Source organism: Vespa mandarinia, chromosome 16 (genome assembly GCF_050613455.1).
Source record: "Vespa mandarinia isolate Hongniang chromosome 16, ASM5061345v1, whole genome shotgun sequence".
Taxonomy (NCBI): Eukaryota; Metazoa; Arthropoda; class Insecta; order Hymenoptera; family Vespidae; genus Vespa; species Vespa mandarinia.
The window spans coordinates 1,291,430-1,318,640 of record NC_140825.1 but is presented as its reverse complement, the minus strand read 5'-3'; the positions used below and the strand labels follow the sequence as shown (position 1 = coordinate 1,318,640).

Sequence of the window (27,211 nt, the reverse complement as noted above, 5' to 3'; positions counted from 1 at the left end):
GTAATATACAAAGACTAGTTATAGATTATGAATATTTTTATTTTAACATCGCACTATTACCAACTGTCGAAAATTTTTTAATATATATAAAATTATAGATATATTTGTTAAATAAATATTATATTGATTATTGCGTGCATAATTTTGCTTATTGTATTAGAATTTTCTTATTATAAATTTATGCAAATGACGCGCCATTTTTTGAAATGTCACTATAATATTTCGTTGATTGGTACGCTTGAATGAAATGAGTCCAACATTCCCGATAAATTGTAATGTTATCTACTGTTACACTTATCTTCTATGAAATTTCTCTCAACTTGTGAATGTTCTTTTAGAGTGCATTGGTCAAGTATGGAGTGGTTGTATATCTTATTGGCCATTGATGACAGTTCTCTGACATCTTTTGAAACTGATATAATGATAAACATAAAATCATGAGTGACACAACAGAAATTTAATATAGCTTAAGACGCAAGTGTTCAGGACAGGTAAATTTACATAACATAATTATAGAAAGATAATATTTTTAAATATAAACCGATAGATTAATAATGTACCATATATAGAAAATATCATTGACATTAAATGATTTATAATCAATCATATTAACAATGCAGTACATTGTTATCAGTACGTTAATTGTATATAGATATTTTTCTAATATCTACGTAATAAAATAGTAGTCTTATCTTACCAGTGGTTTTACAGAATTTTCATTGATTTCTGTTTACAAAGATAACAACTTTTTTTTAAATGTGTCATTATTATGATTAAATAAAACTTAATTATTTAACGAGTAATTACACCTATAATAATATTGTTAGGAATATCCTATTAAATAGGTTATGTTTACAAAAATCATAAATGTGTTAATATATGCATATAGAAATATATTGTTTTTCTATAATCCAATGAATTTGTTACATATTTCGATTTATTATCAAACATTTGTATCTTGTACAAATGCATATGCAACTGGTTGAAAGAACAGTTATTATATATGTATAATTTTGTTATATGTTTATTAAAACAAAGAAAATGGTTGACATTTTAATTAAAAAATATATCATTCGTAAAGTGATACATGGTATTTATTTTTCAGCCTATAAGCCATGATGATTCATATTCCTTGATTTTGGAGAAACTTTAAAAAAATCATCATGGAAGAGAACGAATTATACAATGTTACCGTTCCATTTTTGTCTGGTATTGAACCAGCATTTTGGAACTATTCTGACCATGTTATTCTTGATGATCTTAAAATGGACAGCAACTTCATATGGTTGCTTTGTTCATTAGTATCTGCCATATCTTGGATCATCTATATAGTTTATTATAATAGCAGAGTTATTGGTTACATATTAACAAAATTGTTAAATCGTTTTGTTATACGTGATGGATATGTTAAAATTGGTATATACAATAATGACTATTAGAATCCATATAATTTGTTAAAATATATGATACTTATTCTATTCCATTTCTAGGATCATTTACATTAAGTGCTCTAAGTGGAAAGATAATGTTTAGAGATATAGTTTATATTACAACAGATTATAGTATTAGAATACAAGATGGGTGGCTTATATTTAGATGGTGGAGGAGTTATGTCCCAAAAGATGTATCCGAAGGTAATATTTGCATGTATATATTTGACATAAAATAAAATATTATATATAAAATATATTAAATTAAAAAAATTCAAATAACTTATTTGATGTTTCAGATCTTTCTCATTCAGATACAAGACTTTCAGTAATGTTAAATGGATTCGAATTACATGTATATAATCGCTGTCAGTTATATGCACAATTGGAGAAATCATTTGGTCTCACACCTCAAATGTTTGCAGACGAAGAAAATTTTTGCATGAATGTTGATGATCATGATGTAACATCATTAGGCAATGCTAATCATGAAAATCGTCAACAAATAAATGCGATGGATGTTTCACGTCATGTTGACAACATTAGAAAAAAAGAAGCTCATGTTATTGCTAGAACCTGGAGAGATTTAATACCTGTTATTAAATTAGATGTTTGCACGGTCAGTTGTATCAATTACTTTGTATATATTTTTGTAATTATAAATTATTTTGAAATAGGGATATATTTGTTCAATCTAGTAATATTTACAGGGAAGATTAGTATTTGGTAATCGCTTAGTACCAACAACACTTTCAATAACTGTAGAAGAAGCACATTTTGTATACTCCACTAAGCCAGCAGCATCTCGACATGATCATTTTATGCACTTTTCAAAGTGTAAAGCAGAAAATTTCAAAGTCATTTTAGCACCCAGCCCCAAGTATACAGGAATGGTTGATGATCCACCTAGATATATGGGTGAAGGTTTTGTTGTCTTAAGTTCTAATAATATGGAGGTATATTATTATATGGATGAACCTGGATTTGTTCCTGAACATCCAGAAATGATACAATTAGTTAATGGTGATATGGTTGAAGCAATGCCACCTATTTGGGGTATAGATATTAAATGTGGAAAGGGTACAGATTTTAGTTATGGTCCTTGGGCAGATGGACAAAGAGAACACTTATTCAAGTTTTTCTTTCCAAATGATTATCAATCATTGAAAGTAACAAAAACTCCAATCCCAGGAGAGAAAAGACAAGTGCAATCCTTTGATATTAGATTATCAACACTTAATGAAGCAACAGTAGATATATTGTTTAGTAAAAACAGAGAAACTAATGCCGTTCATATTAATGTAGGACCAGGATCATATTTAGAAATTACCATGCCATGGATAGTCTTGCAGGATGGATATACTACAAAAATAACTGGTCAGTTATTACATTTAGAAGCTACAACAAGCTTGCAATATCGTAGTTTATTTGAGAGCGAAACATTGGAATTTGGAGTGAAATGTCATTATCCAATAAGATGGAATGATCATCAAGAATGGACTCTTAATTTGACTGGATGTAAAGCCACGGCTAATTTAGTTTATTCGCACAAAGAATTTTTTCAGGATATGATTAATGAATGGGCCAATAAATCAAGGCCCGATATCTTGCATTTTGTTCCATATACATGGAAATTTAGTTTATTATTAAAAGAGTTTGAGTTAATTACAGTTTGTAACGAATATAATTGGATCGATTGTTCATCTCAAAATCAAGAAAACGCACATATTGCTTTTTGTGGAGAATTTTTTGATTTATCATTTGATCTCCCATTTGTGGATTTTCTACCTTTAACAATACCATTACGTTTCTGGATTCAAGGGGAAAGCGTTGATCTTTCCTTTTATTTACCAGAAGTTAATACAAACCGTGCAATATTATTAGCATTGGACAAAAATGCAAAGATTATGACACGCGATGGATCTCATAAACATTTGAACGAATTACACAAAGGTAAAAAATGGAGGAACGTATGTCAAAAAGGATCAGGATGGGTAGATTGTTGGTCTGTACCAATTGTAGCATTAAGTATTAATTATACATATCATCCATGTCCACCATTGGGACCTACTCCACAAGCAAATATAACAACCCCTGAAAAAGAAGAAATTTTACTTTCACCAATGAGAATGACACGTTGTCGAAAATCACCAAGTCTTCAATGGACACGAAATGGTACTCAAAAATTTGATCCTCAATCTATACCTCCAGATAAAGTGAGTTTGGAACTTGAAATCGGACCATCCATATTAATCTTATATGGGTCATTGTTAAGAAGTTTCATGCATTTAAAAGAAAATTTATTTGGTGATTATCAAACTTTCACTGATATGCAACAGAGTAGAACTAGTCCTACGGTTGTAAGTACTGATAGAAGTAAGGATCGAGATATGCAAAACAGCAGTGTTGAAGCATCAATGGAAGATGAGGAAATCAAATCCAAACCGTTTGATCCACGAGATTACCGACCATTAGAGGTTACAGTGGGTATCACAATGCATGATATACAAGCTCATCTTATAAAGAATTGCGGAGAAAATGACCCACCCTGCCCTGTTATACTCCTTGAAAGATTTGGTTTTGAAATGAGAAAAACTTTCAAAGAAACAGAATTGCAGCTTCTTCTTTCACCTGCGATAGCATTGCTTATGGATAATGTAGCAAGATCAAGTAAAGAAAGACATTTAAATCAAGGTCATTTAATGTTAAGTGCATTACAAGTGAGAGGTCATGCAATGTTTAGTAATGAAGGAAGAAGTTTAGATCAAGAAACCTTGGAATATGCATGGTTGATTGAAATACAATTAGGAAAATTAAGTGGAAAAATAAGTTCACCTCAATTACATCATCTTGTAACTTCTTTGGAAACCTTTTTGTTAATGGTCAAGAATTCGGAAAATAGTTTACGACCTCCGGATTTACCTCATCATTGTCATCATGGTGTTCCTCCATTGCAATGTATAGACAGTGATCCTGATAAACATTATAGGTGATCTACTTTTTATAAAATTGTATAAAATATAAAAATGTTATTGAATTAGGAATATTAATGCATAAAAAACATAAATATATATACATGTTTATATATATATATATATTTCAGATGCCCTAGTTCAGAAGATATCAAATATAGAATGACAAGATTGTCTGTAGATGCTATTGATTTATATTTTCAAGAAGTGGGCACAGTGATACAATTCTGGATATCTCCAATTCGTTTATCAACTTGTAATTTACATGGACAACAAGTAAAATCTGGTGTAACAGGAGTATTACCAACAATATTGATTCGCCAATTTGTATCTGCAGCTGGTCATTTTGCTAATACAAGTAATACTAATACAACTGGCAGTGGAAGGTCACATAATAATACAAGTAGTAGATTGTCAGGTATATGTTAAAAGAATATTGTGAATAATCTTTTGTCTTGCATATCTATACGCTCTATTTTATTGTACAGGTGATGGAACTGACATTTGGCTTGAAGTAGGATCTGTATCTTTGGGCCCAGTTATTCTGGAAGCTGCAATTTCTCTTCCTACACCAGAACATGATTTGCATTTAGTACAAAATAAATATTTAAAAATGCATGATGAAGCTACAAAAAGATTGTGGTTTCTTTGGCCCCAAGAAAGTGGTGTAAAATCAACAAAATGTGGATGCATCGGTGGATGTGCATTTTTTGGAAATAACAGAAATGGCTCAAAATTTTTTAAACCAAGCTATCACGATTTACAAGATGGAATTAATATTGCTGCTTACAGGTAAGATATAAAATTTAATAAATAAAATTTGAGGGTATTGTTATATATTGAAAGATAAATTATAAAAAAATATATATATATAATCAGAAAGTAATTACTATTTTTGATTATAGAATAACTTTTCACGTAATTGCTTAATTCTTCTTTTTTGTTTGTTAATAAGCAATTTGTAAATTTTATTTTGTTTTTTCATATTTTCTATTGCTGACTTTATTTCCCATGATTCATCTTTTTTATCGTCTTCCTGAATCGAAAATGTCCACATATTTGCTTCAATAATTTTTTCAATTAACATCTCCCCAAGATGAGCTTCTTCTATAACTAAGTTCTCAATTTCTTTTATATCAGCCATCATGTTTTCTAATATTCCTTCTTTTGGTTCTAGTATTTTATCACTTTCTACAATTTCATTTCCTGTTTCATACATCATTTCTTCAACTGTTGTCAAAATTTCATTCCATTCTCTAATAATAGAAAAGTTTTTTTCTTTTAATATTTCGATAATATTCAACTTATAAATATTTAAGTATTCTAATAGAATATAAATTGTAAATAATATACCTATATGTTTCTCGTGATTTATCATATATTGCTTTATCAGATTGAATTTCTTTATCTATCTCAAATTTCATTTTTTCTATCATTTTTGATTGTCTTCTTTTTCCTCTTTGTAATATTATTTGTCTGTCAGCTATAAGTAAATCTACAAAGGTAGAAACAACTTCTTCAGGGTATAAATCACATAATCTGTTAATATCGTTGTCTGTTAATGGTTTGTTCACTGCCAATTTCCACATAGATTCTGTTCCTTTTTCAGTTTTTGCACATTTAAAGTCAACCGAAGATGTTAACATATGTTCTTCCATTTCTGCTATTAAAAGTCGTCGCTTTTTTTCTTGAAGTCTATATCATGAAAAAAAAAACAAAAAAAAAAAACAAAAAAAAAAGAAAAAAAAAAAAGAAATAATTAACGCGTTATTACATATTTAAAATGATTACGAAATATATTTCTATTATTTTTAATTGAAAATACCGAACGACAACTTTTTGTCTTAATATTTCTAACAACTTTAAATTTTTTTGCTCAGGAGTTAATTTGAACAAATTTTTCATTTTGGATTCTTTCTTTAAATCTTGTTCTAATCTATTTACTAAGAACTTTATTACGTCATTATTCTCATATTCAACTCCTGTTATTTCCTTATCAATTTGTTTAAGCAATTTGTTATAAAACTTCATTCCATCTCTTTGTTTGCAACATGTTGTTTTTTGTGGCATATGTAATGATTGATACAGTTGAATAATGTCACCTATACATACAACATGTACCTATAATAGGTTTATCATACTATTTAATAAATATTTACTATTTGAAATATTTCTTTATATATTTGCATTATTGATCTTTTAATGCATGTACCAGATATTTTAGGTTCTATATTATTTTTGTAAAAGTTTTCCATTTGAGCTTCTGATAAATATTCCTCCATTGGACTACTTGTAGATATATTATCTAAAGTTTTTGATTTAGATATGTTACTAGCACTTGAATAATATATGTTACTGGATGTACATGATTTTTCTTTATTAATATTTAATGCAACATATGCAAATGTTCCTTGATCGTCTGGCAAGCAACGTATTGCAATATATGTTTGACCATCTGCTGATTTTTCTTGAAAATCTTCAGATATTTCAGGTATTTCATCTAACATCAAATTTAATTCTTATATATTTTATATAAATATTATTTCTCAAATATTTCATTTATAATAAAAAATTTATTGGAAAATATCTTACCAGATTCAATTTCAATTTTTGATAAAGAGATTTTATCTGAATCTTGCGAACTAAAAATATTTCTTGCAGGTGGCAAAGCTTTGTCACCTGGTGGCAATAAAAATGGTCCAGCCATTTTTTTTTCTTGCATGTTCATAAGTAGTTGTGACAAATATATATTTCGATTACGTTTAGATGATATTCCTTTTACCTTTTCTCCGCACAATTTTGTAAGCCATTGCATACATAATAATTTATCTTTCTCATCAAGAATTTCAGTGTAATAAGTATTGGCTAATGATATAAATTGAAGAAAATCATGATCTAAAATTTCTTCAATTTCCAATTTTTGAGCCATGATTGATAATATTATATATTATTATTATTATTGCAAAAAAAAAAAATATGTATATATATATAAAAACTGGTTTTACTATATCAAAAACATTAAGAAGAAATTACAACTAATATATATTTACAATTTTGACACATACCAAAACAAAATACAACTACTGCATAACATAGGTTACTAGACATAATAATGTTTATTTATAATACAGTTATACAATGTATTGTAATATTTTATTTTAGGATCTATGAATCAGGAAAAGAAAAAGGATTTGGACAGTCTATTTTACATGATAATCAATTAGTTTTTCATACACCTCCATATAGTTTACAAGATGTATCTTTGCAAGACTCGTGTTATCCTGTCACAGGAGTCAAAGTAACTATTGCTCAAGAAGGATTGCAAACTTCAAAGAAAAATATTGATCGTCCAAGGTCTATGTTCTAAAATATAATATAATTATTTTTACAGGTGATAATATATATATACATATATACGTTTTTCACCTATCTTTTTTTATTACAGTGCATCCAATATAAAAGATGTTCCATATTCTCGGTTGGTTGATGCCAGTCCTGTTGCACAGTTACCACAAAAATTAGATTCTGACTCTAAATTAAATACAGAACGTAGTAAATCTATCTTAAGTGTTCCAGAAATTGATACTGCACCAAAAAGTAGTGTATCTGACTCTAAATTAGCGGTAGATTATTTTAATGCAACAGATGTGGATACAGCAGAACAAAGTAGTAGTCCACAATCTTTACCTATAGTTCCAACAGAAATGACTTTTTCTGAAACTATGAGATCAACAACGAAAAGCAGTGATCGTGTCAATGTATCTGATTCTCATCATTCATTGTGTGTAAGATCAGATTCGGAGGAACGTTTTAAACAAGAGGTAAGTAAAAATATTTTCTTTAATTAAAACATTTATCATAAATTTTACTTACCTTATTTGTTTTTACCTAGGTTCAAAGAACTATCTCAATGTCATCAGAGAATCATTCAGAAGCATTTTATTCTGCGGATGAAGATATGAGTCATGGTTTAAGCGGAAGTAGAACGTCTAGTTTACGTCAATCTATCGTTGGTTCCGGTTCGGTTTTAAATCGTAACGATAGTATGAAAAAAAAATTTTCATCTGATTTGTCTATTGTGGAAAGTTCAACGAATGTTAATCTTTCTGCAGCAGATAAAGCTCATACTTTAGAAAGAGCAAAAACTCAAACATTAAACTCAAAACGTAGTCCAAGAGTTACCAAGAATGCCACTCTCCAGAATGATACTGGCACATTGAATGATAATGGAGGTTTACAGGATTCTTCTGATAGCCATTCTGTTTCATCTACCAGTTTTATATCTGCTGTATCGTCTCAAGAGGATGTTACACTTGTGAATTTGCATATGCAAGTGAATAAACCGATAGTCGACTCTCCGCTTTTAATGTCAAGTTACGTCAGTCATTTAACACAGGTAACGCGATATAAATATATTTTTATTGGTAAAATTTTCTGTCAGTCTTATATATGCTAAATCATATTATATAAATAAATATACCTGTATTCAATAACTAAAATATATATATATATATATATATATATATATATATATATATATATATATGTGTGTATATATATAAAACTGAAGGTAAGGTGCTCCAATTGGACACAATCATCATTACCTTCTGGTGGAGATGCATTTACTACACCGGTATTTCAACGCACAGAAGATGGTAGACTCGTTTATGTAGGAGGAAAATATGTGCCAAAGCTTGAAACAATTAGCGAAGGATTTACATCTTTAAAAATGGTAACACGTTGCGATGGTTCACCTATTGCAGGATCCTCAAATAAAACACCGACGCATCCTTATTCATGGGATAATACAGCATTAAATCAAATGGAAGGTAAACATATAAAAATTATATTAAGGAATTACTTTATTGAGATTATTTTATATTATTTTCATTAAATTAGGTGAAGATAATAATACTACGCACGATGAAGAGGAATTATTAACAGCACATGAAACAGGATCTCGAACAACAGTTATTATAAAATTCAAAGGAGATATTGATATCATGATAAGTCCTATGGTGTTAGAATCTCTTCAACGTTTCATAGAAACTATTGTACCAACTTTGGCTATGTTACATCCATTAACAATCTTAAATCATCTTCATAATGAATGTATAGAAAAAGTCAAAGATGCTAACATTTTAAAACAAGATCAAAGTTTATCTTATTGGAGTCAAGTACAAACCAGCTCTAAACGATCAACAGCAGAAAGGAATGTTAAGAATGGTCAGGGTGATGATAAAAGTTGGTTTATGCTCATTAAATCAACCTTAATTTTTTTTCATATTTTTTTTCTTTTTTTTTTTTTAAATTCTATTTTCATCTACACATCAATTTTATTTTTATATATTATGTTTAGGTAAAATCGCATTACAAACTAATGTTTATGAAGAAAGTATTACGACACAAATACAAGGTAGCATCATTTTACCAAAGGTATTGTATGCACATATACGCACATGTTTTAATTAATATATTATATAATACTATTATACATATATATATATATATATATATATATATATATTATATTATTATTATATATATATATATATATATATATATATATATATATATATTATATATATATAATACTATTCTTATTGAATATAAATAATTATAATTATAATTTATAGATGAACTTAACGTTATTGCAAGCATCTGTTGTTGAAGAAATAATATCTTTTTCTGCGCTTGAAAATATACGAGATCTTACGTGCGTATCATTATTTGCAATTTGTTTTGACGATGTCACTGCAAGATTTTATATTGGTAAACAAGCGAGAGAAGTTGTTCAAACGTTTCATAAACCCGCCGTATTACCGAACCAAAAGAAAGTTAATAAAATTAGTAAAGCATTTTTACCTGGTCATCAAACTACAGCTGTAGTGAGTGATTTTGGTGGTGGAGAAACTGTATATATCGAAACATCTGAGAAACAACAGGAAGAAATTATAATTACTTTAAATGTTGGTAAGTACATATATATATATATATACATCATTTAATTTTATTATGTATATGTATAACTTTACTATTTATTATCATATATTTTACAGGAAAAGTTCATACCCAATTGCGTCGCCTTAGAAATGAATCTTCAATATTAAAAGATGCTGTTATAACAGCTATACCTGCCCATTATTCAAGAGTATTATTTACATGTACAAGAATGACTTCTCCATTAAAATGCATTGATTATTATCTACTGCAATTACCCGATGAAAAAGATAAACAAAATGTAATAACTTTGATTTATTCAGATATATAATTGCAATATTTATAAATAATATTATATAATAAATATGTTTAATTTAATAGAAACAAGCAGGTCCTTCTCAAGCTACAGAAGAATTTACTATGGGTAGTGGAGAAGATCGATTAGGATTTATTATGTTCGAATGTGGTTTGGAAGGAATAAAATTGAAAATTGTAAAAAGGTCGCAATTTGAGAAAGGAGAAAATGGACGCGATGATAAAAAAGCAGATACCGAATTATTGTATACTGATAGTATAAAAAGTCAAGAGGAATTGGATAATGGAGCTGGTATATATACAAAAGATTTATAAAAAAAATTTATTTTTTTGTTAATAACAAGAAAGAATAATGGATATTATAATAATAATATTATTATTATTATTATTATTTTTATTTTTATTATTTTAGCTTCTACAGCTCCAGCTACTGAACAAGAGACAAGTTCGGCAAACGTACCTAGTGGAACGCAAATAAACAATAGTGCTACTTGTGCCAGTCTTAACTCTAGAACAACTAATGGGAATACCGTTTCATGTGTTATAGAATTAAAAACTGTATGGTTTAATTTTGCAGCACCGCCTCGTACACCGATAACACGGAAAATAGATTATACGCGATTAGATTGGAATTTGCTTAGCACTGCATCCCCAGCCATTAATGCTTGGATGAATCCAAGTAATAAATTTGCCATTAGAATTGTCCATATGTTTAGAACTATGTATCGAAGATCAACAGCTATTGTTGCTTGTCTCATGGCAGAAGCATTAGATGTTCAAGGAATTCATATACCGGTTAAGGTAAATTATTATATTTTATATAAATGATATTTATAATGAAATTTATTTATAATGAAATTTATATGCATCAAAGTGATATATTTTTTAGAGTCGTTATGGGAGATTAACGCCATTGGCTAAAACTCTACAAGAAGACCCGTCCTGTCAGTTGTGCACGATTTTGCAAAATTATGTATTACTTTCTGATTTAGCAAACATAGAAACCAATCTTAAAGAATCTGATTTACCTCTTTTATCTACGCTTCGGCAGGTAATAACAGTTATATAATATTTATATTGATATGATAAATAGATAAATATATTTGTAATTTGTTTCTATATTTTTATTTTATCTTACAAGGGAGTTATTGTATTAAGCAGACAATGGAAAAATGTACTTTACACTCCATTACTTTTGGAACACAATTATAAAACGAAACACGTCAAACCTTTGAATGTTACATTTGCTGTCTCTGATCCTGATGAGGTAAGATTATACATATATTATTAAAATTTTGTCATTATTATGATTTAATACGATATTAATCCAGTTTTAATAGGGAAATATTATTAAATATACAATTATACTCTTGATGAAAAGTATAAATCCAGTGGTATACAAATAAAAATACCATTGATTTTAATTCAGAAGATTTCTGCGTTCCATCATTTTTACATATTTGATAAATAAACATAAGTAATCAATATACTTTTCATTGTGCGAAAATATTAATCCTTTTGAGAATTCTTCTTTCAGCAATTAATCTATGAAGATCTGGAAGGAAATAACAATGTAAAAGAGTGTAAGAAACTTTTTTTTCAATACATGGGACAAATTAAATCACCATGCAAAAAGCTTTATAAAGTCCTCTCTTCACTATTATTAATTAATTATCTTTGTGAAAACATGTGCTGCTGTAATTTTAGCTCCAAAAATATTTCTATAGTCAATATAGCATCTTTCGTTTAACTGATTAATATCTGAAACAAATACTATTGTAGATATATCCTCCATATAAACAAATGTGCTTTTACATATGGTATATAATAATATGAGCTTTTAAAATACACACGCTGTCTCTTTTCAAATGTGATAATATTAATTAAATAATGCTATTTTGTTATTATATAACACACACATACATATGAATGTGCCTAACGCAATGTGAATTTTTTTCACTCTATGCTATTATAAGAGGAAACTTCTTTATATTGCCATTGGTAAAATATATTGATGCTTATGGGTTATATATATATATATATATATATATATATATATATATATATGTATATATGTATATGTATATGTATATATATATATATATATATATATATATATATATATAAAAATACAAACGTTAAAAATATTTAAAATTTAAATTATTTTAAAAAATTCTTTTTGCACGTTAAAATAAAGAAAGATTCTAAAATATGCTTAAAAGAACATTAAAATGTATATTTGATATGTAAATCATTTCATGTCATACAACAAATTTTATTAGCTGAAATATCATAATATATAAATCATCCCTTCTTACATTATAATTTCAAAGGATATATTATAAATAATTATTTTATTACTGTTTATATTATAAATTTTTTATCAATTGCATTCTGCAGCTTTTATGAGAGAAGTGGAGTAATTATTACATATTAAAAATATGTATGGGTTTGGCCTATTAATGTGTAGGAAAATTTGCTGACGGATGGGGAGGGTAGTGCAGGAGATGTTGATGATCAGGAAGTGACAGATGAATGTGCTATGCTAATCCACACGGACCATATAAACAAACATATACATGTCAAGAATGGACAAGATAAAAGCTCAGGTAGTACTTATTCACATAAATCAACATCATATATATTATAGTTCAATATAGAAAAAGGCAGCAGGATCTTATTTTTTTCCTAATTTTTATAAATTTATACATCTGAATTATATTTTATTGAAATCTAATAACATATGTAATATAACAATATATTATATATGGCATATGGTTATAGCTGGTATAGAGTTGTGAGGTGAAAATATAGTTTTTTAGTTTACATTACTACATATCAAATAATTTAATAACTAAAATTTCTAGATATATTATCAATATATATATATAAAAAAAAAAGTTTCTCAATAACTTTCTGTTCTTTATCGTGTGAAATCTTAACAATTATTCTAATGCTTTTTATAGCTTTACTTTAAATTCATAAACTTTAATGTACCTTGAATGTGTAAATTATAAAAAGTTTAATAATTAATTTTACAAAATTAATACTTAAATAATTATTGATATAATTAATTAAATTAGCATTGCCTTATTAACATTTATATAGTAAGAGATTCGTAGTATTTAAATGCTTACACACATCCATGCTTTGTTGCTTTGTTAAATAGTTTATTAACGTCATTTATGTTTGCACAGCTTAAAAAAATGTGTTCAATATTTCATAGCTTATTACTGTAGAAAAGCGTTAATATGTGCAATTGAATAATTTCATCTACTAATAATATTCTAAAATATAATGAGAATTATTGTCATTGATTGATATAATTATACGCTTTTCTTAAGTACTCTTGGACACTGCAAACATATTTTTTGTGTAAAGAAAAAAATTGGATTAATATGAAACAACCAGGCATGTGTGGTGATGGTTTGACGGTTCCTGTAAGTTCTCCTCGTGGGAAAGATACAACCCCATTACCAACACCGGTTCCAGGCCCGGATTCACTAACCTCTCCCTCTCCACCAGTAGTTCTTCCAAAGAGAGGAAAATCGCTGCAACCTACACAAGTGCCTGTTAGTACACGAGCAAGTATTGTCTTTCCCTTGCTTGCAAGCGGTGGCCTGTTCAATCAAAATCGAGAACAAAATAATATAAGTAAGTGAGACATCTGAAATGTTTTGCTAATGATAATTTCTAATCATCAGACTGAAATAATTACATTTTCACAGTTAAAAGATAAAGAAATAAATATAACAGTTGTATAAAAAACTTTTCAATAAATTAATATAAGATCTACTTTAACTTTTTTTGTAACTATCTAGTTATTACCATTCTGATGAAGAAAGTATTGTCTTAATTATTACACAGTCAATATTTCTTAAAATTATAATTTAATCTCGTTTGTAATATTATCAAATATATCAAACTGTAATATCTTTTATTTTCAATTTCTTAATTGTACATATTTTCTTGCTTCTGACCTGTACTTTAGTTAAATCCAAAGCTTTTCTATACATTGCTTATACTAATTTTTTTTTAATGTTTTATATGAATGCTTTTTAACTTTTAATGGGTACTTTTAAAAACAATTTAGATTAAAATTGTAAAATTATCTTATATGAAAAAAAAGGAAAAAAAAAAAAAAAGAAAAGAAAAAAAAAAAAGAAAGAAAAAAAAATGTTTTTGTATTAGGCTATGGAGCATTACGAGAAGAGAAGGCACCACAAATTCAAGTATCCCATTCTCATCAACTTGGTTCTAATCCTAGTATATATTCTGGAGGTCTACATGGAAGTCAACATAGTACTGGGAGTTTAGATCAAGTGACTTCTCCAATAAGTCATCATTCAAATAAACCTATTAACACTGAAGAAGATTTATATAATTGGATGGCAAAACAACAAGAATTTATAAAAGATAATGAGAAAGGAAATGTAAAAGGACAATGGGTAAATTTTATTATCCTATTTAATCAAATGATTTTTTTTTGTGTTCAATTAATGCATATTTTTGGAAATATTTTAATGCTTCTAAATATATATTATATTTTTACACATATTCTTTCATTTTCTTAGGTCTTTCGTGCAGAACAAAAGTCAATGAAGGTACTTCAGAAGAAATTAATTTTGTAGAAGAACATTATTTTATTTTGATTTAATTTTCATTCACTTTTATTATATAAATTTCATTACGTTTCATTGACTTCCTGTCCATCAAAATATTATTCTATGATGAAAATATATTTTGAAAATGAAAAGAAACTTTTATTAATCTTATAATTGCTATGTATTTTTAATGCTTTTAGGATTCCAAGATTAATACTATGACAACAGATGATACAGAAGATTCAGATTTACATAGTGGTGCATTTTTATACCCAATGAAAGATTCACTTCGTTTATTGGATGCTCATTTAATTTTTGAACCTCTTTTATCTTCATTATCTGTTATGCCTCAACAAATGTTATCGGCAATTGGTTCTGGAAATGTAAACAATATGTCATCTTTAGATTGTTTAGGATCGAATTTGTCTCTTGTAGGATGTATGGATACAATGCGTATCGATATAGTTGTCAGTGAATTTGGAAAAGTAACAGACAAAAAGAAAAGTGTGTTAATTAATTTTAATGCATTCTAATTAAATCGTTTTTAAATGATATTAACATGTTTTTTATGAATGCAGGTAATAAGCATCAACAAAAGAAAGGAGTTGGGTCGAAATTTTATCTGGACATACCTCCTGAGACACCAGCATTTTTATGTGAAAAAATTGGTGTTGATATAGATGTTAAAAAAATGGCTGATATGACGGTCGATGATATGATACAAAAACAAAATGTTTTATATATATCAAGAGGTCAACTAAAGAAGCATACTAGCACAGTAGCTAATTTCAGTCTTAATATACGTTATATCAGTCAACAAGTAAATATGCCATTACTTAGATTATTGCATCAAATTAGTAATATGTATCAAAATGTTAAAGAAACACAAATGGAATTGAAAGAACAACGTCCTGAAACCAAACGAAATACGAATTTACTTGTCAATGATACTGTCACAAAAAATGGCTCCTCCTCAAGTAAATATATTTTATCTAAATATTTATTATTTGTTTATAGATATGAAAAAATATTATGTTATATTCAATGATTATTTTTTTTTTGCATCTAGCATCTGATTTACAAGAGCACCTTCTTATTGGAAAGAAAGCAGAAGTTCCATTACTTCGTAATAGTTTTGAACCAAATCAGCAAAAGGTTATATCACCAGGTGCAAGTATTAGATCTCGACCGCAAAGTTTTGCTCAAAAATTGCGTAGTACAGGAAAAAGCGTAAAAGGCTATATTAATCTGAGCGAAGGTGTTATTACACCTAGTTTTGGAGCGAGTCCCAGTGGATCGGGCCTTGATAAATTTAGCATATTATCGGATAAATGCAAAGATACTGTTAATTTAATACCAAGATGTTGGAAAACCATCTATTATCTCTTAGATCTATACGCAACACGTCCAGAAACTAAGACTATTACACATCGATTTTCTATTCCCGCGGATGCGGCAGAACATTATAAAACAAATAAGAAGTATGAAATTTTGAACGAAACAAAAGATGGTGGAGATATTGAGAAAGGTTTAAATGCAGAAAATAGTTCTACACCGGTACCACCTCCAAGGGAATTAAGTGGGTATTATAAATATAACTAATCAAATAAATTTATATTGTCATTTACACTGCATATTATTGAATAGGTATTGTAACAGGTGAAAGGACTAGGCTAATCATTTTTGGAGTTGCAAGAATACATAGAACTCGGCTTTTGGCTACATTAAGTGGATTAAAACTAGAAGCTGAAATTACAAGCTTGCATGCAAGCTTAACGTGCCGTAAAAAAACTCGACCTGCTAGTTTGGAGTGTAGTTTGACAGGACAGATTGGTAGAACTATGATCGTTTTACTGGAAGGTGTAGCACCTAGTCAACAAACCGTTGTCAAGATTACAGTTGGAAAATCACAAGCTTTATACTCTAGCATAACCAGACGTCAGAAAGACAAGAACAGTGGCTTGTTAACTGTTGGAGCTGTAAATATAGATATACCACAGCATCCAGTTGCTTTGCATGGAATGATGACAAGAGGTAGTAAACAATTATCATCAACTTTACAGGTAAGATTCAAAATACTTATATATACCTTTTTGTGATTATTTATTTCGATATATTACGTAATATATATTGAATCTTTTTCATTTTCTCAATTAAATAGGAATTAAGAGTTACAAGAACATCCTCACGAATGTCGAGAGGACAACAGCCAGATGATTTAGATGCTGGACCCAGTAGTCCACATCATGATGCACCAGCACCTACTGTTGATGAAGAAAAATCTCAAGCTATGCCTAGCCTTTTGGAACCAATTGTTATGCAATTTCATATAATACTCCAAAGTTTAAGTATAACAGCTGCATTGCTTCCTTCTTTACAAGCACAATATAAAATGGATCAAGTGAACAGTTTGGGTGTAACTGGTAGTAAAGCTAAATTTACGATAGAACTGCCTCATCATAGTCTAAGTTTTACAACCAAATTACAAGTAACAGAAGCAAATCTACCTTCTGAAGCAAGTATTGAACTTCCTCAAGTACATGTGTCAGCAGAATATATACAGGATGGAAATAACAATTTAAACGATAGTAAAATTGCTGGTAAGAATCTCTTTAAAATTTATATAATGAATATTAATAAATTCACCTGAGTATATAATTAAAATTTATTTATCTGTATAATTTCGTAGATGGGGTTGTTTTAAGACAAGGTAGTTATTTGAGTGCCACCGCAGACATTGGTACATTTGAACATTCTTTAACAACAGATTTATTAAATCATTTAGTATTTGTACAAAAAGTATTTATGAAGGAAGTTAATGAAGTTGTACAAAAAGTATATGGTGGAGAAAAACCAGTTCCTCTCTGGCTTGAAGATGACGAATCTACAAATTCTACTTTAAAAAGAATATTATTTTCACTGGTCATTCGTATTAAGGTAAAATTATTATGTATTATGTACGATTTTTTTTTTTTTTTTTTTTTTTTTTTGGTATTAATATTATATCTTTTCAATTGTAAAATTTTTCTATCCTTTTACAGAGAATACAATTAACTGCAACAACTCCAACAAGTTCTGCAGTTCGTTTAGAAACCGGTACCGTTGAATTTCAATTATCTAACAGAGTGCAAAATGTCTCTGGTGCAACTCAACCAAATCCACACATGAAGTTATTTGGCAAAGCACAAGTTGATATTAATTTGAGTCTCGGACAATTATTAAAAAATGCTCTGTTCGAAGAAGCGGAACCGGAATTTCAACAGTTTGCATTTTTTAATACCAGAGTAGGTTTACGAAATGCATTTCAAGAAGAAATGGCCCAAGGTGAAGACAAAGAAGTAGTTTTAATTACTCTAAAACGTCCATTAATTTATATACAACCAATGGCTATCGATAAAGCAATACTCGTTTGGTTAAATTATAAGAACGCATATGAATATTGGAACGAAAAACGAGCTAATTTAAATAAAGAAGTATTAACAGCTACACAACAAGTCTTTGAAAAAGTTCCATTTGGCCAATTAACGAGTCAACTTAGCGCACCACATTTGGGAACATTATTTTTACAATTGACAGTAGACGACATGGGTATTTGTCTACCATTAAATCCTTTACCACCGAATAATTGGGGATTAAACAGAGGATTATACGACGGAGAATTAAGGGGTGCAGTTGTGGTTACACTTGAAAATACCAGCATATCAGCATGTAGTAGTGGTAGTTTAGTTAGTAAAGCAAGGTATTACTTTTTATATTTCTCTTAAAATTATATTTAATTTTTTTTTTTTGTTCTTTTTTCTCTTTTTTTTCATTATTAATTAGGAAATATATTATTTTTTCTAGGTTTGTAGGATTATGTCTAAGATTTGCAGAAGATTTTGAAACATCTTTAGATGATTGGAAACCAGATATGACTGATAGTAGTATTATGAATTTGTGTGTAGTTTCTGAAGGTACTTATGAAGTATGTAGTAGAACAATTGCACAGAAACAAGATAAATCAGGTACTATATAAATTTTTTATATGAATAATTACAAAGACACTTTGTACAATATCATATATTTTGAATCTGAATAAATAATTTTTGTAGATAACGCCAAATGGATATTAAATGTTCAATGGCAAATGGAAGGAGTCGATATCCATCTTGATGTTAATGTAGGACAACAATTATCAGCACTTGGTCATACATTAACAATGCTAACAGGTTTTGAAGAAGATGATATACATGTTCCAGCTGATTACGATAGCGACGATGCAGATCAACCAGATAATAGTACTAGTCAGGTTAAAAAAAAAGTATGGTTTAATTAATTTTATTTTGTTTTCTTTTTTTTCTTTCTTTTCATACTTTATGCTCTATCTCGGTTTTCTGTACAGGTAACATAATATAAGAGAAACATAATATTTTCTTAGTTCTTATCTGCAAAATATAAAAAATATTTAATTTAATTATATTAGATATAAATTATATTCTTTACGCCTTTCTTTTTTTTTTTTCTTTTTTTTACATAAACAATAACTTGTTAAATATTTTTTTTAGGAGAGTATTTTGATGAAGAAGTCGAAAAATTGGACCGACAGTTTACCTGCGTTTGTCTTCGATCCTACTTTAGACGCAAAGAAACGATCAAAATTAATTGAAAAGGAAATGAATGAACAAGCTAAGATAATAAACGATTTAAGATCATTAGGTGCATCTCATGGTACTATAGAACAAGAAATGAAACGTTTACATGAATTAGAAGCTATGGTATTTAAGGACTTTAGAAGGTAATGTTATTGTAATATAAATGCTAAAATGAAAAAAAGAAAAGAAATTGTATGTATCGATATTAATGTTTTCAGGGATATGATACAAAAATTACGAAGACAATCGGTTAAGGCATCTGGAATAAAAGGTAAATTAGGTCTTGGGAGTAAAACTAATGCGTATCGTTCAAGGTCATTTATTGTACCTTCACCAACACCAGAACATCAACTTGAGAGCCCAGAAGATATGAATATAGAAATAAATTCAGCAAATTCGGCTAGTTACGAAAGTAGTCCTAGAAGTGGTCCAAGCAGGTAAGATACATAATAAAATAACGCACGTTTATCTTTTCATTTTCCGCATTTTAATCATTAGTATATACATATTTGTAAATATATGATAGTATTCCATTTTCATGCGATTATTGTAGATCTGCTTCTCTTCGTGTTAGAGGACTTAGCGGACAACGAGTTACATTTAGTGATACTCATACAATGTGCAGGTGAATTGAAACTGAATATAATGTTCAATTAAAAAAGTTTTACATTCCTATTTATATTGATCAATTATCTTTCATTTTTTTTTTTTTTTTTTTTTTTTTTGATTAATCCAGGCAATCGTCCTTACCTAGCGCGGGATCAGAGTTCAGTTTACCTGAGGGAGAATTAGAATGGCCAGAGACTATTGAAATAGAAGGAGAGCAAGTTGAATTAAGAAAAAAAAGTAGAGACGCTAGTTGTACATCTAGTTATGACAGCATGGAAGGAAAGTACGTAGAGAGATAATCATTATATGTGGAAGAATATTTATGAATCTTTTATTATTTAATCTTAATATATTTTTTTTTTTTTTTTTTTTGATAGCGCACCTTTACTCGATTCATTTGGAAAAGAGCAAACTTCGTCTACTTCATCACCATATATAACGCCACAAAAAACTCAAGAACCTAACATAGACTTCGAACTTGATGTGAAAGTATTAATTAACAGTGGAAAATGTGTTCTTCACACAAAAGATCCAACGAGGGAAGATGAAATTAAGCTGTAAATATTAGCATTAAATTATATTAACAATTACCAGTTAATATACGTACATGCATATATGTATGTGTGTGTGTGTGTGTGTGTGTGTGTGTGTGTGTGTGTGTGTATATATTAAATTTATTCGTTTTTTTAATAGTATGAGTAAAATGAAAAAGGAGAGATCCTGTTCTGGTGGAACGTTCGAATTTCAACCTAGCAGTCCAAGTAGTAGTAGAAAGCATTTAAGTAGTAAAGAAAAATCATCCACCGCTAGTACATCACGATTACGCTACTTACAACATGCGAGTGTACCTTTAGTAGATTTAACGATTTTTCGTATTCCTGGTCTAGATGTGAAGGTAAAATTTATAATCTTTTCAATATATAAACTGAAATATAATTAATGGAATGTTATTAATTTTTTTTTTCTTTTCATTTATTTATTTTTTTTTTTATTTCTTTTTTTATTTCTTTATTTTTTTATTTTTTTTTTTTTTTTATATAGGTTCATTATGAATCCAAAACTCTTCCCGAAGAAACCATGTCTCCGCGTGTTTCAACAGAAAATACTTTATTAAATCCTACTCCTACATCTACGCAACGAAAATCTAGCACTAAAAAAGCTAGTCTATTTGCTTGGATGACTCTTCAAAGTATTCCAGAAGAAACTATCATAAGTCCTCATATTTTAGAATTTTTCGAACAAACGTTAGAACCAATTCCAAGCAAAAGTAATTTTCAAAATAACACACAAACGAATTCTGGCTTTCCGTCGGAAAACATAGAAAGTACATCATGGGCAGCCACTGCTGCTAGCGGCAATTATGTTTATGCCAGTTTTCCAGTCGATGTTATAGTATATTTTCATATGCAGCCATCTACTTTTAGGTAATAAAAACAACTCAATATTATGTAATTATAATTTTTATAATTAATTTTTTAATACTATAAACATTTTTTATTTTGTTTTTATATATTTTAGATTTTCTTGTCTACCAGTATCTAGAGTAGAATGTATGTTACAATTACCTTCGCTTGACATAGTATTCTCTTCAAAACGAGCAGAAGAAGAACTTATTGAATTCCGAGAATATAAATCTCCAGTTACACAAACTACAGGCAAGGAAACAGGTTCAGCTATCGGTGGATTGTCCGTAACAGGATGTCTCGCAGATTTTTCTGTTTATATCTTTCATCCTTATGGAGGTGGCAAGAAAACAGGTTTAAAAGAAGCTCAATGGTCGCCTTTATCAGACAGTGAAAGAAAAGATTCATTGAGTATTAACGTTGAATTTGTGAAATTTCATTTGTCGAGGATTAGAAAGTTCAATTTTCAGAGCGAACAATTGAAAAAGGTTCCGGATGCGAGTAGTCGAGCTGTTATACGGTTTTCGAGTATGTATTTTATTTTATTTTTTTTTTTTTTTTCCTTTCTTTTTTTGAGAACTTTCATCTATATTTAATAATCATTACATAGTCCGAATTATCTATATATATATAATATATTTATTTCTATAATTTATAGCAATCGTTGATATCGGTTCTGCATCGTTCAAATACGATATGCGTCGTTTGACCGAAATCCTTGCATTTCCAAAAGCATGGTACAGACGTAGTATAGTCAGACGTCTATTTCTTGGTGATCTCAGTACAGGTACGGCATATTCCGAAGGAGATGGAAGTCCCCCATTAAATCAAGAAGAAGCAGTAATGGGTAGTTCCTTGTTAAAACATTATGATAGACATGGAGGAGATGGATTATCAAAGAGTGCACCTGAGAGAAGTCCTACATTAAATAGAGATAAATTGAGACTTAGTTTGGAAAGCGATATGCCAAAACATGCTCGTTTAAAAGGTATATTTAATATTATTATTTTGATTCAATAAGATAATATTATAATTATAAATAATTTCTATATATATATATATATATTTTTTTTTTTTTTGTAAGACATTGGACGAGGATGGAGTTTTAGCGCAGATAAAAAAGTAACGTCTGAAGTTAAATTAAGAGAATCAGCGTGGGAGACTTTAGTATTATTTGCAGTAAATTTTACTCGTTTAAATGTACATATGAATATGGGTAATGTCATGGGTAATGTCACTTGGATGACCAAAGACTTTAGATCCGATGGAAGATTATCTATAGGTAGTACTGGACATAAAAATTTATATATTGGCATTGGATTGGGTGGTTCCAGTTTAGATGCTAAGGGTGGTATCGTCGGTGGAATTATTGAATTGAGTAAAATTGATACATACAGTTAGTATATTTTTATTTATATAATATCAACTTTTCTTTTTCTCCAAATAAAGAGAAAGAAATTGTGTTAAAATATATATATATATATTTTTTTTTGTTTGTTGTTGTGTAGTACATATTAGAGAAGAACCTGGAATAGAACCTGATCATACAGTTGGATTAAAATTATTTGCGTTAGAATTACGACTCGATTATATGGGAACAAGTGTACTTATGTCTAGAGTATCTTCCTTGGATGTTACACTACGTGACGAATGGAAGATTAATCGTAATAGCAATGGAGATGCATTTATGCCGACTAGAAGGTACTCTTATATAAAATCATTTTTTTTTTTTTTTTTTTTTTTTTTTTTTTTTTTTTTTTTTAACAGAGTTACTAATTCATTTATTCTAATATTTATGATCAAAATAATAGGCCAGCAGTCATTTTCATGCATGGTGATTTGAGTTGGGACCAACTTCAACTTATGATCAGTAAATCGACAACAGCAGATTTATTGAAAATGTTTTACAAATTGGATGAATTCTTTAGTCAACAATTTAAAAGTAGTAAACGAGTATTCAGTTCTTTACAACCGAGACATCAAAGAATAAATAATAATAGTATGAAAAAAAGGCAACAAAAAAAGAGATCTGCTGTGGATGGTAATACTTAGATATGATATAATACATACACACACACACACACACACACACATATATATTAATATGTCATATATTTATTAAAAAATATCGTATAATTAAAATAATATATTATTTATAGGACCATGGAGTTTAAATCAAATAGCGATATCTGATGCTAGACATCATAGACATTGGCAACGTGTATTGGCTCAAGTAGCTGGTCTTCAATTAGGTAGTTTAAGATTTTCATTGCCATCAGCTGGAACTGTTCTTGGTGGTACAATGGAATTGCATGGTTCAAATATTAGTTTGGCCTGTTTTCATGGTATTAATTTTAAAAGCAAAAGTTGGGCGTTATTTTCATTAAAGGAACCATGTATAAGTTTTGCCACAGAGGCTCAAGAAATTCCAAGTGTAGAACGTACGTTCATCTGATTATCTATAATATTAATGTATTATATTTAATTAATGATATTTACATTTCTTTCTTTTTTCTTTTTTTCTTTTCTTTTTTTAGTACCAAATACATGTGATGTACATGTTGTTCAAACTTTGACTATTAGCTTAGGACAACAGCAAGAACAGCATGCAAGACATCATTCTATGGCTACCGTATGTAGACTGAGTCGTAGTGTACTATTTCCTCCGCAATTTAAATCTTTACAAGAATGGTTTCACTATGCTTTTGCAAATAGTGAGATTGATGGTAAGTTGTAAAATATATATATATATATATATATATATATATATATATATATATATCCGAAATATGTTAATCATACAATTATATCATGAATTATTATATAGCGGTAGACCGATTTCCATGCGTTGAAAAAGACAGAACAGACGGTACATTAGATAATAATAATCCAACTCGAGGTAGAAGTACATCTACTACATCAGGAAAATTGCAGGATCATTCCCATGCAAGGGAAGTGATATTTGCGTTTCCTTCATTGCAATTACATTTAAAAACTGAACACTTACAGACCGCCCGTACTCCAGATGTTATAGGTATGATAATTTTTTTTTTTAATGTTAATTGTTAAGACTTTAGTAAAAATATGAATAATTTTATTATATATTTTATATAAATATATATGTATAGCTTGTTGTACAGAAATTGATTCAAAATTATATTGATTCTTTATTGTCTCTCTTATATATAATTATTTATAAATTAATAATTATTTATAAATTATTCTCAAAAATTATTTGAATTTTTCCATTGCAATTTCTTAGAAAAATTACTCTTATTTTTATATTATATTTTGCAATATTCTTCTTATAATTTTTTTAGGACTTCCTAAGCATATTTTATATAGTAAGTATACAGTAAAACTTTATTCGCAATGTAGCAAAAAGAAAAAAAGAGAGTTTATACTTTTAATAATATCTGTACATATTATAGTGTATACTCTTAGAGTTTTAGTTTGCTTCTAATATATTAAACATATCTGTTAGCAATATATCGTTTGATTAAATTTATCAAGCATGTTTTATAACAAAATGATGCATAAATGCATTAAAGATATGAAAGTATACATTTTAAGGAATTTCTATTTTAAAATAAGTAGTCTAATTCGCATGTAGTGAATTAAGAGCTTTTATAATTATAAATAAACTTATAAACAATATTAAATGCTACATATATAGTGATTAGTTTTATAATTTTATTTATTAATTATTAATCGTTTATTCCAACTACACATTAAAATTTCATGAATCATTTATAATAGTATTAATAATATTATTAATAATAATAATAATAATAATAATAAAATGAAACGAAAATGTTGGGATAAGCAAACTTTTATGTTAGAATTGATAATATTTATAACTCTTCATATATTCATGATTACGAATTTGTAGATTTTTCTGCATATTGGTTATTAATTATTACTTATCTATTAGGTGAGAAGCCGTTAGTGGAGTGCAGCTTCATTACAGAATTTGAAGATCATATTTTTGTTACTGTTGATGCAGAGGCATTCTTCTTTCTGCATGATCTTATTACGTCATATGTAAAGGAAAAAGAACGAGTGGTAAAGACTCTTGTTACGTTATATATGCATCTTTCTTTTATATATATATATATATATACATATATAAATTTTTACATATATATTTAAATTAAATATATGAATAATTATATATAATACATTTAATTTCTTTCTTTTTTTTTTTTTTTTTTTTTTAGCATACAATGCAAACCATGAGTGCACGTGCACATAGTCCAGATCCGCAAGAAAAAGAAACTGCGAGTACAAGTGGAACAAGTGTTCCTACGTCCACGACTATTACGACAGAAGATGAGAGAAAACGCAAACAATTTGATCCAGCAGAAATGTTCATCAAGGATTGGCGATCTTACAGATGTAAAACATGGCATTTAGAACCTACTGTTAGGTAAGAATTATTTAATATGTATATACACTTGCGTATATGTATATATGAATTATTAATTAAGATAATAATAATTATAAATGATATTAAACGTTTTTATATTTACCAAGGTTACTTTCATGGGCTGGGAAAAGTATAGAACCATATGGTATAGATTACATTCTTCAAAAATTAGGATTCTCTCATGCACGTACTACAATACCTAAATGGATTCAAAGAGGATTTATGGATCCATTGGATAAATTGCTTACTGTTCTTATGTTAAGAATGGTATTAGCTGTACGCGAGGAACCATTAGATGAACAAAAGGAACATAAAAGAGAAAAATAATTTGTAACTCTTTTATTTTTGTTTTTTTCTTTTTTTTTTTCTTTTTTTTGTTTTGCGCTTTTGACTTTTAACGAATATATAAATATATATAAAATCCGCGTGATCTCTATTTAATTATAGCAGCACATGAGATAAAGTAATAATTCGTTGCTATAACTGTAATGAATGACAGTGCGTAGCAAAGAACTTTGTATTGAACTGAGATACTAAAAGTCTAGAATATTAAAAGTTTCTCTCTCTCTCTCTCTCTCTTTCTTTCTCTCTCTCTCTCTTTCTCTCTCTCTCTCTCTCTCTCTCTCTCTGTCTTTCTCTTTCTCTCTCTTTATTTCTATAAAGCAATGACAGATTATGCAATACAGTCTTTGCTTTCCTTTACTTTGTGGAAAGAAATACAACATTAATATTCTAATTAATGAAGAAAACGAACCATAGTGGTTGTAATATGTAATCGTTCTTGATATAAGAACTTTGATCTTGTACATGTAAAGCTGATATATTTCAGATGTATATGATATGATATGATGTGTTTCAATAGGGGTTTGTAAGAATAT

At 28.4% G+C, this 27,211-nt stretch overlaps 2 protein-coding genes across 16 annotated transcripts; one reads left to right on the top strand and one right to left on the bottom strand.

The window, feature by feature from the left end:
- The first annotated feature begins 282 nt into the window (after positions 1-282).
- On the top strand, positions 283-26,660 carry tweek (transmembrane protein KIAA1109 homolog tweek). 15 transcript variants are annotated; one of them, XM_085661931.1, is made up of 52 exons: positions 283-491; positions 1,106-1,416; positions 1,491-1,634; positions 1,730-2,049; positions 2,141-4,419; positions 4,534-4,820; positions 4,891-5,194; positions 7,565-7,756; positions 7,848-8,223; positions 8,295-8,445; positions 8,515-8,798; positions 8,973-9,231; positions 9,302-9,646; positions 9,762-9,838; positions 10,039-10,375; positions 10,462-10,643; positions 10,724-10,949; positions 11,070-11,458; positions 11,547-11,708; positions 11,799-11,924; positions 13,128-13,266; positions 14,039-14,311; positions 14,849-15,105; positions 15,232-15,261; positions 15,462-15,765; positions 15,840-16,238; positions 16,331-16,840; positions 16,909-17,324; positions 17,423-17,861; positions 17,951-18,198; positions 18,303-19,000; positions 19,105-19,265; positions 19,353-19,561; positions 19,806-20,035; positions 20,111-20,329; positions 20,446-20,517; positions 20,629-20,784; positions 20,879-21,058; positions 21,195-21,396; positions 21,543-21,925; positions 22,020-22,432; positions 22,563-22,892; positions 22,989-23,300; positions 23,413-23,605; positions 23,716-23,945; positions 24,064-24,345; positions 24,442-24,630; positions 24,732-24,938; positions 25,225-25,248; positions 25,839-25,969; positions 26,125-26,333; positions 26,441-26,660. In XM_085661931.1, the coding sequence occupies exons 2-52, from the start codon at positions 1,164-1,166 to the stop codon at positions 26,658-26,660; spliced, it is 14,958 nt and encodes a 4,985-aa protein (XP_085518057.1). In that variant the 5' UTR covers positions 283-491; positions 1,106-1,163. The 15 variants fall into 15 exon arrangements, with proteins under 15 accessions (XP_085518057.1, XP_085518054.1, XP_085518060.1 ...); XM_085661928.1 differs by having other exon boundaries at positions 8,295-8,798; positions 9,302-9,628; XM_085661934.1 differs by having other exon boundaries at positions 8,295-8,798; positions 14,186-14,311.
- Positions 5,292-7,331, bottom strand: LOC146872488 (uncharacterized). The gene is made up of 5 exons (XM_085661944.1): positions 6,995-7,331; positions 6,615-6,902; positions 6,228-6,504; positions 5,756-6,097; positions 5,292-5,658 (listed from the first exon to the last, which is right to left on the bottom strand). The coding sequence occupies exons 1-5, from the start codon at positions 7,329-7,331 to the stop codon at positions 5,292-5,294; spliced, it is 1,611 nt and encodes a 536-aa protein (XP_085518070.1).
- Positions 26,661-27,211: the final 551 nt, after the last annotated feature.